The 17781-nt window shown below is 41.7% G+C and overlaps 1 protein-coding gene across 1 annotated transcript in view; it reads right to left on the bottom strand.

Moving 5' to 3' along the window:
* Nucleotides 1–3519: 3519 nt before the first annotated feature.
* Nucleotides 3520–17781, bottom strand: part of LOC137636559 (protein FAM200C-like) — an 18554-nt gene continuing 4292 nt past the window's right edge. The window contains exon 3 of the mRNA XM_068368956.1: nucleotides 3520–3678. Coding sequence (XP_068225057.1) covers nucleotides 3520–3678 — 159 coding nt within the window. The remainder of the gene's footprint in view (nucleotides 3679–17781) is intronic.

Below are 17781 nucleotides of genomic sequence, written 5' to 3'. Positions count from 1 at the left end.
GTCGACTTCTGCACCTGTTGGGAGAGAACTGGGCCCGACAGGGGGATCAGCTTGGGCTGTAGCTCCAGGACTAGGGGGAACCAGTTGCTCCGGGGCCACTTGGGAGCCACTAGGGCTGCTGTTCCTTTGAAGGTTCTCAGTTTGGAGAGGACTTTCAGCAAAAGGTTGGGTGGAGGGAACAGGTAAATCTTGGACCATCTGTTCCAGTATAGGGACATGGCGTCCACTGCTTCCGCTTTGGGGTCCTCGTAAGGGGCCATATATTGAGGAAGTTGCTTGTTGTCACGAAGAGGTCGATCTGTAGTTCCGGGACTTGACGAGAGATGAAGGAGAATGATCTTGTGTCTAGGGACCATTCCGACTCTATAGGGCTTGTCCTGGATAGAACGTCCGCCGTCACGTTGCGGAATCCTTGTAGGTGAACTGCAGACATATGCCACTTCTTCCTGTCCGCCAGGCGGAAGATGGACAATAGCACCTGATTTATGAGGGGCGATCTCGAGCCCTGACGATTGAGACATCTGACTACTACTGAGCTGTCCAGAGCCAGACGGATGTATATCGAGGGACGCGGGGATAATTTCTTCAGGGAGAGAAGAAGCACCATGGCCTCCAAGATGTTGATGTGAAACGTCTTGAATAGGGGAGACCATGTTCCTTCAACTTGCCGTTGATGGGAGTGACCCCCTCAACCCTCCAGAGAAGCGTCCGTGTGGATGTTGAGCGATGGAGGCGGAGGTTGGAGAGGGATGGATCTTTTCAAGGTCCTTGCTTGTGACCACGGGCTTAGAAGGGAGCGAAGCCTGTTCGGTAGGGGTCTCTTGAGATCTTTTCGAGCGACGGATGCGTTTCGTCTCCAGACTCCTGAGGCATCCTTTAGCTGTGCTCGTAACACTGGGTTTGTCACTGAGGCGAACTGTAGGGAGCCGAGAACTTGCTCCTGCTGTCGTCTTGAGATCCGTTTGATTTGAGAAGCCTTCTGAGAGACCCTGCTATTTCTTTCCTTTTCTTCAGTGGAATGGAAAGGCAGTGTGACTGAAGATCCCAATGGATTCCTAACCATTGGAACTTCTGAACTGGAGTGAGGCGAGACTTCTTGGTGTTTATTTTGAAACCCAGATGTTCCAGGAACTGGGTCACTTTGCTTCAAGCTCTCAAACATTCTTCTGGCGAAGTCGACCAGACCAGCCAGTCGTCGAGGTAGGCCATCACTTGGACGCCCTGAAGGCGTAGCTGGTGGACGATTGTGTCTGCTAGCTTGGTGAAGATTCTCGGAGCCTGAAGGGCATGGCTCTGAAGGCGTAGCTTCTTCGTTGGAGCCGGAGTCCTAGGTAGGAGGAAGCATGGTGGTTCATTGGGATGTGCCAGTAGGAATCCGCCAGGTCTATTGAGACCGTTGTAGGCCTTGTGAGGCAGTAGGGCTCTTATTTGTTGAAGAGTCAGCATCTTGAATTTGTTGTTCGCAATGAACTTGTTGAGGGGGGACAAGTCGAGAATGACTCTGAGTTTGTCCGAGTCCTTTTTGGGAACACAAAACAGTCTTTACCCTCTTGATCACCTTCTTGTTCAAGAGTTCTAGGACATATTCTTCCAAGAGGGGGGTTGATGGCTGGACGAATTAGTGGAAGGTTGGAAGTGGTTGTGTCCAGCTCCAACCTAGTCCCTTCTTGATGATGCTGTGTGCCCAAGGATCGAAGGTCCAGCGATCCTGAAAGTGGCGGAGTCTTCCTCCCACCGGAAGCACTTCATTGTTTCTGGTTTCCCAAGGGTTTGCCACCTCGGCCGCTAGCTCCTCTTCCTCCTCTACCCCTGGAGGGACGACGCGAGGAGTCTCTGCCGGAGCCTCCACCTCTAGGACGAAAGGTAGAGGACTGTCGTTCGTAGGCAGGGGTGAAGACCGGTGATTGTGACACCACCGGTTGGGGGACCAACTGAAAGGTCTGTTGCGGCTGTGCGACCACTTAGGGAGTAGCGGGAGCCGGAAACTGGCGTTTTTGTTGACGCTGCTGTGGTCTAGGTTTGGAGGATTTCCTCATAGGCTAAGGGCCTTCTTCCTGAGAGGATTTCCTCTTGCGGCATGCCCCACTTATTGAGAAGGTTCCAGTTCTCAGAAGCGGCTTTGTCAACGATCTCTTTCACCAGAGCAGATGGAAAGAGATGCTTACCCCAGATGTTGGAGGATGTTAGCTTCCGGGGTTCGTGTTTTACTGCCGTGTTGGCAAACACGAATTTTCTGCAGGTTCTTCGGTCCCTGATGAAGCTGTACAAGTCCTTCATCACAGTCATTAAGTGGGTCTTCGCGAGAACCATATATAGATATGGGACTCTAACGTCCCCGGCCGTGACCTCAAGCTGAATTTGGTGAGACAGGGAGGCAGCTAGTCTCTCCTTGGTCTCTTGCTCCCGCCGAAGAAGGTGGTCGTTCAGCTTCGGAAGATTTTCATTGAACTGAAGTCCAGCCACGTCAGGTTCCAGCTTCCCAACCGTGAAGGTAAACTGGATGTGTTTCCAGAATCTGTCGTTGTGGGAAGGGCAAGGGAGAGAGGCCTACACTCCTCCAGGGTAGGGCAGGGCTTTCCTTCCTCCACCGCCTTCATGACCGCATGAAAGGCCTTTTCTATGAAGGGAAAGGTCGCAGAAGAGGGAGTAAGAAAGGACGGGTGCTTCTTACTCAGTGCTAGCATTTTCGATTTGGTGAAACCGCGACTCTTCAGGCACTCTGCCAGCATGGCTTGGGCTTTTGAGTGATCGAACACAATCACCTCTTTGGGCTCAGTCTCCTCCTTGGAGGCCGGTTCAGACCTGAGTCGGACGTAACAGTCCGGGTAAGCCTCAAAGTTAGGAAGGAACTCCACTTCGTCCAAAAGGATGGACCCTAACTTGTCGTTGATGAAGATCTTTCCCGTCGTAATGGGCATATGCTCGGCGTACCTCCAGGGGTTAGACTCCGACCAGGAGGGAAGGTCCTTAACCGAGATCTTCTTCGGTTGCTTCCATCCCATCAAACGACTTGTGATCTCCCCAAAATGCTTATTAAGCTTCTCGTCCATCAATACCACCAATACCCGGATGGCATCTTCGGTGGCGGGTAGCAGGGGCTGTGAGGCAGCGGAGGTGGACGGGACTGGCTCCTCGACCACCACAGGGGCTGCCATAGGTGGTGGGGCGACCTCGCCCTCCGAATCAGGGTACTCCATCTGATCCTCTTCTTCCTCCAGATCCTCACCCATGAGGGTCCTCTTGGTGTTGTCGGACACGTCCGATATCTTCTCCACCTCGTCCAGACGACATTTGCTCAGCGTGGTCTCGATGTCGGGCTCAACGGTCAGTTGAACCAAGGGGATCTGATCCCGGGGAATCACAGAATCTGCTGATGCTCATGGGAAAAGCATGGCCCTCATCTTCTCACTGGGGAGATACGGCCCGGTAGCGTTCTTCTGGAAACTGCGCACCCACTTGCGCAGTTTCTCTCGAGCATTGTCCCTGGCCTCCGCGGACGGAGGGTTGTCGAACGCCTCATCAAGGAGGCCTTTGCAGATTGAGCAAGGACTGTGGATCCCAATATTTCAAGTTGCCCTTTTTAGCTGTACAGTTGGCATGGGTCCGGCACGCCCTATTCCCGTAGAAGTCCTGGCGGTGAACTGCACAAAAGGAGCTTTCATACTTCAGGTACTCGTCCTGTAAAAGAAAGAGAACACGAGTACATGGAAAACAGAGTTATGGCATAATTACTCTTAAAATTACGATTCACTAATCTGTATCTTTGTGTTTTATGTGAGCTCAGGATAGGTGAGCTAGAAGAGAAGTAGGAAGACACATACTTGTAAATCCCGTCCAGCTAGTTACCGTGACCTTTTCTGCCCACAATTCTTTAGAACCTGAGGTTCTAAGGGAGGGAATGGTATCCCTTGGGGGAGCCAAACTAGGCTTCCTTAAACAGGAATTGTCTACAGAGTGGAGAGGGTCTGAAATCGTTCAGAACCTAGAGAAAAGAGGGGGAAAATAGGGTAAACCCCCTTATATTTGGGTATGTCCTAGCAAGAGACTGCACTGAGAAGCACAGAGTATGCTGGAAACATTGTACTGTACAAACGTACACCTCAGTCACTGTCTTCAAGGTATGAAATAGCAAAGAAGATCAGTCTGGCTATACGGCTGTATAGGTCGACTGCAGGCACGGGGCCGGCAGCCGGGGTGAATGGGTGCTTGTCCATGGAAGCCGCAAGAGCGTCGCCGGCAAGCCGGCGGCAAGCTGGAGTCCGGCCCAGCGGGGTGAATCCATCTAAGGCTACACACTGAGCAGCAGAAAGGTAGGAAACACCTATAAGGGCGACCGCAGGCACGGCGGCAGGTCGCCGGCAGGGCGGTGACCTGCGGCAGCCGGCAGGCTATCGGCGTTGGTGAACCCAGCTGGGTACATAAGATGGAAGGTTGTCTGAGAAGTCGGCGGCAGCGGCGGCAAGGGGCGGCGGCCCCCGGGAGCCGGCAGGCTGTCACCTTAGGTAATTCTCAGATAGGAACATCCTGTGAAGTAGGAAGGTCACCTGGGGTGCTAGCGGCTAGCGGCGGCAAGGGGTGGCAGCCCCCGGCAGCCGGCAAGTTGTTGCCTTAGGTAATCCTCAGATAGGAACGTCCTATGAAGTAGGAAAGTCACCTGGGGTGCCGACGGCTAGCGCCGGCAGGCGAAGACGGCAGTGGACCGGCACCATGATAGAAGAGAGAAAGGTAAGGAGGGAGTTGGGAAGGGTAATGTCCGATACCCGACCGGCTTACCTCCGGAAGGAGTGCACTCATGATAGGAAGGGATATGCCTATCACCCACCGGCAGGAAGCTGGCAGACGGCTGGAAGCCTAAGGTAATCCAAGGGAGGATCAGAGGACACTCAAAAAAGGGGGGGAGGGTGATCTTCAACACTACCTTATAGTTCGACTATGAGGGGGAAATGTAGCAGAGCGGCCAGCCAAGCAGGAGAGCACAGCTTAACCTATGTAGGACAGTGGACAGGGGTGTGAAGGCAAGCCGACACAAAGGGATAGAGTGCGGGTAGGGGTCTGAGGGATCAGAAGGGGTCGTAACCCTAAAGCTCCCAAGGGGTGGGGGAATCTCCAACCCTAGGGTAGGTTAGCTCAGAGTAGGAACAGCACTGGTGTACTGTCCTAAACTATAATAAAACAGAATCTTCCAACACCTAACCTAAACCAGGAGAGCTTCTCCTAGATTAGGGAGGGCTGGGGAGACGTATCGCTAGGCTACAGGAGGATGGGACGTGTCCCAACCAAGAGCAGTCTAGGGGGAAGGGCAGGGCCCCTCCACCTTCAGTCTCAGTCGATACCTAAAGGGAAAGGCGTTCCCTAAGGGTGGACTGGGATGAACGATAGGTACTCTGGGGTTCTGTCCGAAGTCCCCCCATAAACTATGGTAGGGAAGAGGGAAGAATGATCTAGCCTAACCTACCCGAAAATATTTCCGGGTAAGGGGCTAAGATATAGCAAGGCTACCCAGAGGGAGGTTACCCGAAGGTAACAGGGGAGATAAGGAAGCATACAAGGGTCCAAACATTGGGTTAGGGGATGTGACATGGATGGACCAGGCACAGTCCCTTGTATGGTCCCTAGAAGGCGAAAGACATGTGCAACGCTGAATCTTGTATGTTTAAAAATGCCTATATCTTCATTAACATAACACTAGGAACACTTATTATATCATGCAGAAGTAAACATGAACACTATTCTGCGGCCTAGGCTAGGCTGAAAGTCTAGTATGGGGTCGGCTAACTAAGAGCGCCGAAGAATACCATCGGCATAATATAACTAATTCCTATTAATGAAGACTAAATAACTAATGATATTTAATTAGTTATAAGGCCGGGAAGGCTGTTCTGGCTAGCTAAATAACGCATACAAGGTGAACAGCTGCACCATAAAATGGCGTCTCCGGGAAAAGCACAGCTCCACCACAAAACACAAGATTTTAGCGTAAAAAATCGTTACTTTACGGCCAAAGCTTATTTAAACAATACAAGAACCTGGTACTCAACTTTCCGGAAGAAGGCGATGCAGAAGCTTGAGACATGGCCCAGAATGCACAAGATAAAAGATGATCACTAGGAACAAACAAACGGTGTTGGGAGCTACCAGAAACGGAACGGGGACGGACGTGACGTCACACAGTATTACGGACGGTTTGTTTACATTGAGAGTACCGTAACAGTAACGAAGGAAGGGTAACTTTGGAACGGCTCCTCAGTTACCTCGCCACCTTTCCCCCTCGAAACTTAATCGCTAGGTGGGGTGCAGATAGCAATGTGACGTGTTAATGCATGCGTCCCCTGTTGATATACGATATTCTTGAGGGAAACCTTTAGGGTACTCACGCCAGAAGTTAGAATTCTGTGAAAACCTTTAGTTTAATTCTCTAGGAATATTTATGGTAGTCATATATATCCAAAGGAAGCTACTGAAGGAACCTTCCATCAGGATGACATTGCTTGAGCCCAAAAAGTAATCTAGCAAGATAAAATGGAATGTATGATAGACAATATTTAATGGGAATATAAAATAAGTGATTTTATAAGGTATTGGATAGTAAAACGAGTAATACTGTGGTCAAATGTAATATGTATATGAGGGTATTACATGAAAGGAATGGTATAGTTATACTAGGTCAAGTCATATACTTGAATTAAGTGGGCGATGTCAAATAGTTAAATTTGGTGGGTAGAGAAGAACAAATCCTATTAGTGGATGAGGAGTCTATGCGCAGTAAGTTTTCCTCACACAAAACCCTGGGTTTCCACTTGGGGTCCCCCATTATCATAGTATATATATATATATATATATATATATATATATATATATATATATATATATATATATATATATATATATATATATATATATATATATATATATATATATATATATATATATATATATATATATATATATATATATATATATATATATATATATATATATATATATATATATATATATATTTCTGAAACTATTTATTTGCGATGGGAACGAGTGTCATTTTCATAGAGAGCGTATTTTTTTCTATAGAAAAAAGTAGTTTTTTTCCTAGGTTACATTTCCCTCTAATACAGTAAGATAATAGTGAGAGGTGTAGTCTGCATGGCATATAAGAATATTTTGTTTTCCCTTATCTTTGATTAAATTCATTCCTATCTTACATCACAATTTTCATATACAATTTACCATTAGAATGAACAGAGTAAGACCAAAACAGTATTTATTGATAAAATAAAAAAAAATTACGTCCCTAAAAATCAAAATGATGAAGAAACAAGCCCTTACCCAGATCAGTGTAAATACTGTATAAATGAAATAAAGAAACACCATTTGTAGCCTACGTTGTTAATATAAAAGCACACTAATTCGGATAATTTCTCCATTATTTCCATAAACTGGAAGAGGCTGCGTGATAATGCGTATGAAAGTTATCCATGAGTATTTACACAACTGTATTTAGCATTACATATAAAGCAAAATAAACTATTTTGTGAAAAAAAGGCCTTGACTGACCTTTGACCTCAATTTCTTACCGGTAAATTTACAGTTTCATCCATTATGGGGACACTGGAATAAAAATATATTTGTTGCATCAGAAATAGTGTAGTTCCAACTAATTTAACGTTTATTTTGACCGCAAACCATCCGATTTGGAGATTTACTAAGTTGTTCTAGAATGCAGAAAGACCCTACTCCATCCCAACAATTATGGGGGACACCAGGTGGGAACCGGGGTTTTGGGGGGGGGGGGGCGTCAAATGATATTTGCAATAAATGAATACTTATCCTTCCACCACCCCTCCCCCTATACCCCTATCTAGCCCTACCGGGGGGGGGGGGGCTCCGCCCCCCCTGCGACCCCCCTTTAAGGCCACAGTGATTATCAGGGCACTACTGAACCTAATAAACCCACCTAACCTAGCCTAGGGGCTCTGTACCCCTACCTAGGCCTACCCCTGGGAGACCACCCCCCCCCCCTTACAGCCACTACCTAACACATCCATCAAACCAAATCCAAAGGGATGGTACTGCTGCATACATCGTTATACTATCACTATTATAATATACTCTATAAATTAATGAAGCTTACCTTAAACTGTTGGTTCATAAAGATGTGCTGCTGCTTTGAGGAAAACGTGAAGCCGTTGGGAAGGTTCCTTGACATGCAGGCCAATTTTGATTTTGTAAAATTAAATTGTGTCTCTGGCACAAATGCACTAGTTTTTCAACAAATTCATTGTAAGTTACGAAACAGTCAGGACAAGAAAATGGAATTTCAACTTCTTGTGCAACATGAGATGACGCCCTTTCTTTGGTCTCCATGTCTAAAAACGAAATTAAATGCCTGGGAAGATATTGTATTGTCGCGCTGTGATTGGCCAAACATGTATGACGTCATAGTGGACAGGCGCTCTGATTGGCCAAACGTGTAAGACTTCATAGTGGACTAGTTTGTCAGCGGATTATAGTGGTTACAGGTCTCATTTAAGCAAATACAAGACACAGTCAACAATAACAACAGACTTAGAAAATATCTGGGAGGAAGACATGAGTAGCGTGAGTTTGATCGTCGATATATAAAGAACTAGGCATTTGCGACAGATAATATTTTATAGAAATACTACAAAAGACTTGCTTTACTCGGGAAATATATTATTATAATAGATTTCCCATAATGGATGAAACTGTAAATTTTCCTTCTTACCTTACAAATAATGCAAAAGCACGAATACGATTTACTTCATAAGCAAAACTTTCTGATTAAGAATCATCCACTTATTTACTTTTCCTCAAAAGAGCCTCACGCACCTTACGAGTTTGTTTGGATTTAATGTCTAGTCTGACATAGGAGAAGACATTGAGTAAACTGATCAGATGGAGTGAATGTTAGCAGAAATACATGTAATGATGAGTTATAGATTACAGGCATTATTATGCCTTCCCAAGATAATTGGGTAAATCTCCGATAGAACCAATCAAATTCAATAAGAATTACAAAGTGAAGCCTACAGCCTTCGACTTACAAAATTTGTACTCATTTTGAAATTTTATGTAAAAAAAAAATATCAATATTAGACATAGTTTTCATATGTTCTTTGATAAACATTGATTTTATAAATTATTTGTTTTCATATTTTACCCAAAACTGCTTCTTACATTTCAAAATGTCCTCTTTCTCATACTAAAATTCTTATTACACAGATGCAACAACAATAATAAGAATAGGGAAGTGGGGAATATGGGGAAAGAAAGAGTACCTACCCCTGGATACAATCCAGTTTATAGCTCAAAGGCAGGTACTCGGGATGGGAAAGATTTAGGAAATATGGTGAAAGAGAAGTACAGGAGAAGAATAAAAGAGAGGGGCACACCCTCTTGCAATATTAGGAAACTGGTATTATTACATTGATACTTTGCACACGATACAAATTCTTATATTTGCATAGATTTTGTGTTATAGGAACTGGTACTGGGGCCATGCAGGGCATTCTGTAATGACACGAAATTGAGTGGAAATTATTTGTCTAAGAAGAACATGTAAAAAGTAATTTTATGATGTGAAAATAGATCAATTTTACACAAGACTACTCTGGTGTTACTCACCTTCTTCAATTTATGCCAGAATAAATAATAAACAGATTGAAAGCCCCAAAGATCACATTATATTAACATAAAAAAAAAGTCATTGCAAAGAATAATTTATGAATTTACACCTAATCCTTTACACAAGAAATAAGATAACAGAGAGAGAGAGAGAGAGAGAGAGAGAGAGAGAGAGAGAGAGAGAGAGAGAGAGAGAGAGTTATTGATAAAATAAACCATATGAACAACTTGTTTAATTCATTTTGAGCAATAGAAAAAAAATTCCTTCCAGAATTAGAAAAGAAGTATACCACTAAAACATTTTGCCACAAGATGGAATAGACTGCTCTAACAGGAGTGTTGTAGCCTGCAATATACTATGAACGCCTTTACACAAGATAGCATTCCCTGTCGAGGAATGGTTGGGGTATTAAAGCCAACACTTGTTGTTGGCACGGGCCTTTCCCTTGGTTGGCCCGTAGGGAGGAATGGCCATAGTTTCGGGGAAGGCTAATCTCCAATGGGTAGGAATACAACTTAGAGGTCCAAATCATGTTACCTAACTATGCATTGATGGAATTCTCCTAACAGTATTCTTCTATTTAGTTTCCTTTTTTTTATCTCTAAATATGTTTATTTCTGGGTATGAGACAAGTGTTGCCTAGTATAAAGACTTAATGAAAGGGAGTAACGTTCACGGGAAAGGGTTGGGAAAATTACCTTCCTGGTTGACTTGACCAATATATAACCTGTGAAAACATGCCGATGATTAAATGTAAGGACACGGGAATTTGATGGAAGAGGAAAACGTTAAGGGTAGTGAAGTTATAACTATATGTTATGATTTAAGTGGATTGCGGTGTTTAAATAGTGCCTGATTAATAGAGAGGCTGTAAATTTTGTGATGCATATAAGTGCTTCAATAAGCTAGACTTGAACGATTACATGAAATAGGAAAATGATATGATGGAAGGAAGCACTGATATTTAAGTAAATGAATTAAAAAGGTAGAGCAACCATCAACTGTCCAGCAGTTAGCCTACAACAGAAAACGTAGAGATTAAACAAAAAGGAAGATAAGGAAATATATATTGGCCCAAGCTATGCTGTATCGTGACTGACAAAGTGAATAGTATTAGTAAAAAAATAATGTTGATTAAAAATATTGAAATTGAATCATTGGTATTTTTAGATGATATTGTTTCCCAAAGGAAGGAAAGAAGGAATCAAATGTGCTATGAGTAATTGTCATAGTTTGAAGCTCTTAAAGAACTTCACAATCAACGCTAACTCAAAAAAAAAAATAAAGCATATTAATAATTAAACAAATGAAGGAATGTGAAGAATTTTCTTCACTCCTCTTCTTTCAATCGTATTTTTAGCTCTCTTCTACTAATACTATAGCTACCCTTAAACGTTCTCTCCTACATTCAATTTTCTTTAACAAATATAGGGAGGACTAATCTAAACCTAAACTTGTGGACAGTGGCGCACGCCATGCTCGTGACGTCATAGCGTAGATACGCCACAGAGGGCCTTAGTGTAACCCCGGCGTATGTTGGTTCTTTCCTTAAACTACGTGGGTCGAGATTAAATTCCTAAACTGCATTTTTTATATCAATTCCAATACTGCTAAATTAATGCATCTTATATTTCTCAATACCAATTAAGGTTTGTTAATTTTAAGATGTATGCCCATCGCACCAGTCCATTGCTAATTAATCATTTTAAATATTAATTTTTAGCAAGCCAGTATAGGTAGGATTATTGTATATATAAACTCCCTTAGAGCAGCAAGATTTCTCTAAAGTATTTAGTACAAAATCCTGCCTCCTCTGCACTATTGCAACAATATATTGCCCTGTCCTGAAGTCCCGATATGGCACCCCTAATGGATTACCGTGCGCATCAAGCTCCTCACCTGTCTGGAAAGGTGAAGCCAGGTGATCTCTTCGACCTTAGCGTCGAGCCCATTCAACTAGAAGCGGCCCTGGCCTACTGACCTCCCTGAGTCCCTGGTCAGTGAATCCGTGCACCTCTGGCTCACCCCATCCCCCTCTCCCAAAACATGACTCACCAAGGAGTCCTGTGGCTGCCGGCTGTAGACTGTGAAGGAGTGGAACCTGGGAACCTTAATTACCACAAACGAGGATTCTTGGGGTGAGCCAGGCAAGAGTACAAAGGGCAAAGTGCGACCAGGTCAACAGCTATCACGGGCATAGGACTAATCTTCAAAGGAGTGCAGGTACTATATCAATGGCCATTTAGTTTTCCCCTAATTCTTAGCTTAGACTAATTTTAACTTTATAGGGAACCTGGCTTTTACAGTATTCGGACTGTGTGCAGTGGGATTGTGTGTATATATTTTTTTCTATACAATTTTTTGCCTTTTGAGACTAACACAGTCTCTGGGTCACATGGGCCACGTGTCCGACCCCATTTTGATTTTTAATTATTGTAGACCACGCGTCTAATCAACTATGTTTCATTATTTGAATTGCATTTCTTTTGATACCATTTTTTTGTGTTGTTAAGATGACCGTTTTCCTTTAATGTAAATTTGTGAATAAATCAATATTAGGTTAATTAAACCTTCTTAGTATTTTTGCTCCCTCATTTATTTAATGTTTAAACTAGGAATATTTGAAGAGTAAGTCTATAGGTGGTAACAGCGAGAAACTTTGCATTGATATATTTGCTTCGAAGGTAAAGATCCTTTTCTTTAAACTTTTAAACTACTTTACATCACTGCTCCCATTTTGGATTTTGTCTGATTACATTAACGTAAAATACCTGTCCAGCATTTCATTAGGGTAGCTGGGACGGAGGCGGAACAGAGCCTGAGAATGAGATGACTATAGACATGACAAAGCTAGAGTAGGCCATAAATTATTGATATTTCTATGTGTGGAGTTCTCTGGCCTCTGGACAGTAAAATTTCCCCCTGTTGTATTTAAGAGTGATGGTTAGTGAATTGTGACAGTAAAGTATCAGCAGGGTGTTTGTGCCCCGAGAGTAAGTGCTCCTATCTTCCCCTGTTGAACTTTATGTAACTGTTATAAGGAGACTTTCCCGGACTAAGTTCCCACTCAGAACATAACATTAAAAAATTCTCCACAAGGAATAAAAAACAAGAGAAGATTAAAACAAAAGTGAAGAATCGCCCAGTAAGTTAAGTTAAAGAATATAAGTATATGGGTGAATGATACACTGAGAGAGAAAACAAAGAAAAGTGTGTCAGTAAAAAATATATGATCCAATAAATACAAAAATATGTAGATATGAGAAAAATAGGAAAATGGCATTGGAAATGAAAATAAAAATTTATGAAACAGTAGTAGTACAAACAATATTTCCTAATATTGGGACCTGGAGTGTAATGGGAGATAAAAATGAGAAAAATCGGGAAAACTTCCAATATTCAATATTGGGGTAGATTTTCATCAGAAAACAATATGAATGACCCTTTTTGAGCTATTGGACTCCAAACTCCCGCCCATATAACCTACTATCTCACACTAAAACACATATAATATGGAAAACCATATTATATGACAGTTCGAACGTTTATGATGGTTTAAACTGGCGCCAATTGAGAGTTTTTGAGCTTAAGGACTCCAGACTCCTACACCCCAGAAAACTACTATTTTGCACAGAAACGCCTGTTTTGAAAACAAGGAAAAAAAGGGCAGGTTTACACCCCAACCTGCGCCATGAAATGTCGTATTCATAGCTGTTCGCTGCTTTAGGATGATTCTCCAACCACCCTACAAAACACCAAGTTCACGTAAAAACACATTATCGGTAAAACACGAGCCTTTGTAGTTAGTTGGGACAGGCTTGGGACCGCCAGGAATTGGAGTAAAAAAATATCAGAAATCCGCTCTTTTTAAAGGGAATGATCACAGAATGAAATAGTATTGAATTCGCTAGATTTCTAAATGCTTTTCCGAATAATCTACATACTAAGACCACTCAGCGCTTGAATGTCTGAAATGCCCGAGAAAAATAGACAACAACTAACCCAAACTTTACCCCTTAACCTGACCTACAAGCCATGTCCTTACCTTCCTGGTGACCTAATGAGTGCTAATATCCCCAAGTGACCTCCAAACAGTGTCGCTATCATACAAACACCACAAACCCCCCTTTACACCTAACCAACCAGTAGTGACTATCAGTTAATTAGTAATGCGTTCTATGGACGCAATCTCATTTGGCTCTTTCTTTATAATGATTACAAATATCAGAATTACTTGCAAGCTTGTCCGGCTCTGATTTCATATTAATCAAGGACATTTTCCTCGGAAGCTGTCTCACCTGGCTTTAGGTACCCAGGCCTTTTCACTAGTGATATCTTGATTTGAAACATTTTTTGCATGTGTTTGGATAAACTTATTAATCAGAGATATCTTATAATTATTTTTGGGGTTTTGACAACCAAATACGCAGATATTTTATCTGTTTATAACTGATTACCTTTTACTCAGAATCGTTATGAGCATGTTCATTGGAGACAGTTTTAATTGTTGGAAATAACCCACTTGATTCAAAATAGATTTCTTAACCAGTCAAGATGGCTTAGAATGTTACTATGCAAAATTTTCACTTTTGATTTCGGCAAAGCTATATATTTGGAAAAAAGTATCCAACATTTCTCGCCAGTAGGTATATCGGGACGAAAAAAGATTTATGTAAAATATTTTCACAAATATAACCAATAGAATTATCATTATTTTCATTAAACTTTACTTGTTTACTTATATTTAAATCTAAATGAGAGAGAGAGAGAGAGAGAGAGAGAGAGAGAGAGAGAGAGAGAGAGAGAGAGAGAGAGAGAGAGAGAGAGAGAGACATATCTTCACTTCATCTAAAAAGCAAAAACATTATAATCGATATAATTTATATTTCACAAAGGGGAATATAATTAGTAGGGTTGGTAAATATGATAGTTAATATGTTCCGCGCTATGTTGGAATCTACGCCGATTCCGAATCGGGTTGCCCGATGTTAGAATTCTTACTTTGTGCGGCAAAGTTGGAATGCAGTGTTGGGTTCCCGCTGTAATTTTCAGGGCACTACCCAACCTAATATACCCACCTAACCTAACCTAGGGGCCCTGTACCCCTACCAAGCCCTACTAGGGGGGGGGGAAGTCCAACCCCCTCCTGCGACCCCCCTTAAGGCCACAGTGATTTTCATCGGCACTACCAAACCTAATACACCCACCTACCCTAACCTAGGGGCACTGTACCCCTACCTAGCCCTACTGGGGGGGGGGCTCCACCCCCCTGTGACCACCCCCCCCCCTTAGGGCCACAGTGATTTTCGGGGCACTCCCGAACCTAATACAGCCATCTAATCTAACCTAGGGCCCTGTACCCCTACCTAGGCCTAGCCTCTGCAACACCCCCCTTAATGCCACTACCTAACACATGGCACAGTGTAAAACCCGGACGTCGGACGTCGGACGTCGGATGCCGTCCAGGAGAATATAAAATCGCTTGTATCACCGGGAAAGACGCGAAAATACACCTCTTTTTTGTGACTGGTAATGTTCACTGATACTTTCTGTTATTTTCTGAATAAATGTTCGAAAAATATTGGTCTATTTTCATGTTATTGAGAATAATCTCAATCGGACGTCAACATTACACTATCTAACTGCCCGCTATTTTACCCAGTTAGTGTAATGTTGACGTCCGATTGAGATTATTCTCAATAACATGAAAATAGACCAATATTTTTCGAACATTTATTCAGAAAATAACAGAAAGTATCAGTGAACATTACCAGTCACAAAAAAAGAGGTGTATTTTCGAGTCTTTCCCGGTGATACAAGCGATTTTCTATTCTCCCGGACGGCATCCGACGTCCGGATTTTACACTGTGCCCTAACACATCCATCAAACCAAATGGTAATTGCAATTATCCACTACAATAACTAACACGCCTTGGAAACAAATTAAACACACATAATAACCTGACTATACATAATGGCCTGATCACTTCATATACGACGAGATCACCCCATAGAACCAAAAACTGTTAACACACCTATTGCCATATAAGGTAAATGAGTCAGTCGGTGTATTTACGTGAATCTCTTTCACTCTACAGCAACCAAAATATGATTCCAACTTGGTCGCGCGATCCGGGAATCTTTACATTGTACAGCGCCAAGTGAGAATATTCCAACACGGTGCAGATTCTGAGATGGGTCGTCACAAATACATTCATGAAGCTAAAACTGAATGAATTTTTACGAAATATATATTATATAAAATCTGTATGTAACTGGGTAATATCTCGTTAAAATCCATCCAGCCATTTTTCATGCAAGAAACATTTTTTTTTCTTTTTTTGTGAGTTTTCTTGTTGTTTTGTTGGGCTCTGATGTGATTACCATCCACAAATGTATCGTTTTCCAATTACCGCCACCCAAAAGTAACTCCAGGTGGAGTAGAGATAAGTAATAAATTGCTTAAGAAAATAACTCCAAACAATTACAAAACCTTTTGGACGAGTATTTTGCCGTCTCCTTAGTTTACACTAAATACTGCTTCACGAGTATATTGGTTAATGAACTATTGACAGTTATTCACATACTGATCTTTGATCAGCCGTGGCTCAGTTCGTTTGCAATCAATTATTATTTTAATGACGTAGTTCACTAACTATCACTCGAATAAGAAAAAACTTGTACTCTGTCCAGAGGCCTGAAAGCTCCACACAAAAAAAATAAAAGCAATTTGATTGCCTACTCTAGCTATGTCAGGTCTAAGGTCATTTACACTCTCAAGCTCTGTTTTGGCTCCATCCCAGGGACCCCAATGAAATGATGGACAGGAATTTTACGTCAAGTAATTATTGAGACAATGGCAATAGATGGGAGCAGAGATGGAGTGAAAAGTAAAAGTTAAAGATAGGTAGTTTTACCTTCGAAGCAGATAGATTCAATACTAAGTCCCTCGCTAATACACTATTACTCCAAAGTTACTTGGAATTACTCCTTTCAAAATATCGGGTATACTCTCCTGAAAATGAATATCCATAATGACATAATAAAATAAATGAAGGAGTAAAAATATGAAATGGTTTAGTTACCCTTATCTTTCATTATTACACAAATTTACATGAAAGAAACACTTGGTGTAATTTAGATTAATGGCAATGATATTAAATTACATCATTAAACGTTGACGCCTTAAGTCCACTGTGTACTGAAGAGAAAGGTGCATGTAGAGAGAGTTGAGGTAACAGTTACTAAGGCAACGGGGGAGTAGGCCTAATGCATTCAAGGAGTTAGATTAAAAAATCTGTATGGATTAAGACTTGTATTGGATAAATAAAGGCTAGAAAATAAGTAAAGGAAGTACAAGAAATTTAGACCTACACTGCGATTTCTTCATAGTAAGACAATAACGTCTGGTTTTGAGTATATGTTAATCAATGATGTGTTGTCTAGACGGAATCTTATCTGTCTCTTTCTTAATAATGATTAGAAATATTTTTATTACTTGCAAGCTTGTCTGGCTGTGATTACATATTAATCAAAGATATTTTCCTTGAACGCTATCTCACCTGGCTTTAGATACCTAGGCCTATTCATTGGTGATATCTTGATTTGAAATAAGTAACAGATCATAAGCGTCTGGGATTAATTAAGTAACATTCAAAAGCTTCTGTAGTTGTTTGCTCTTTGTCCATTACATATATAGTTATTTCAAATCCCAATACATCATTAGAAAGAAAAATAATTACTCAATTATTTGTTCAGATTAATCTAAATTTTAGATTTTGTATAATATTAAGATTTAAAAGAAATCAATATATTCTATAAAAACAAAGATAAAGAGAATTCCTCTGACCAATATTTCCAAATTCAATGATATCATTCATATCTTTTATCATTTAAGTCACTGCCGTATTTTTCGAAAAAAAATAAAAAAACAAAATAATTTATTTTATTTGTATTCATGAAAGAAATAATTTCTCTTCGATCCTAATAAATCTATATAGAATCAACAGATTTTTAATACAAGTAACATATCTTGAAACTAATAATTCATTAATATATGACGATTTCCTTAAACAGTTTTTGATTTATTACAATGCTTAGAGGGCCCGAATAAAAAAAAGGTTAATAAAATCCTACGGGTC

Source organism: Palaemon carinicauda, unplaced genomic scaffold, assembly GCF_036898095.1.
Source record: "Palaemon carinicauda isolate YSFRI2023 unplaced genomic scaffold, ASM3689809v2 scaffold327, whole genome shotgun sequence".
Classification (NCBI taxonomy): domain Eukaryota; kingdom Metazoa; phylum Arthropoda; class Malacostraca; order Decapoda; family Palaemonidae; genus Palaemon; species Palaemon carinicauda.
Note: the sequence above shows the minus strand (reverse complement) of the source record. Positions and strands in the feature narration are given on the sequence as shown.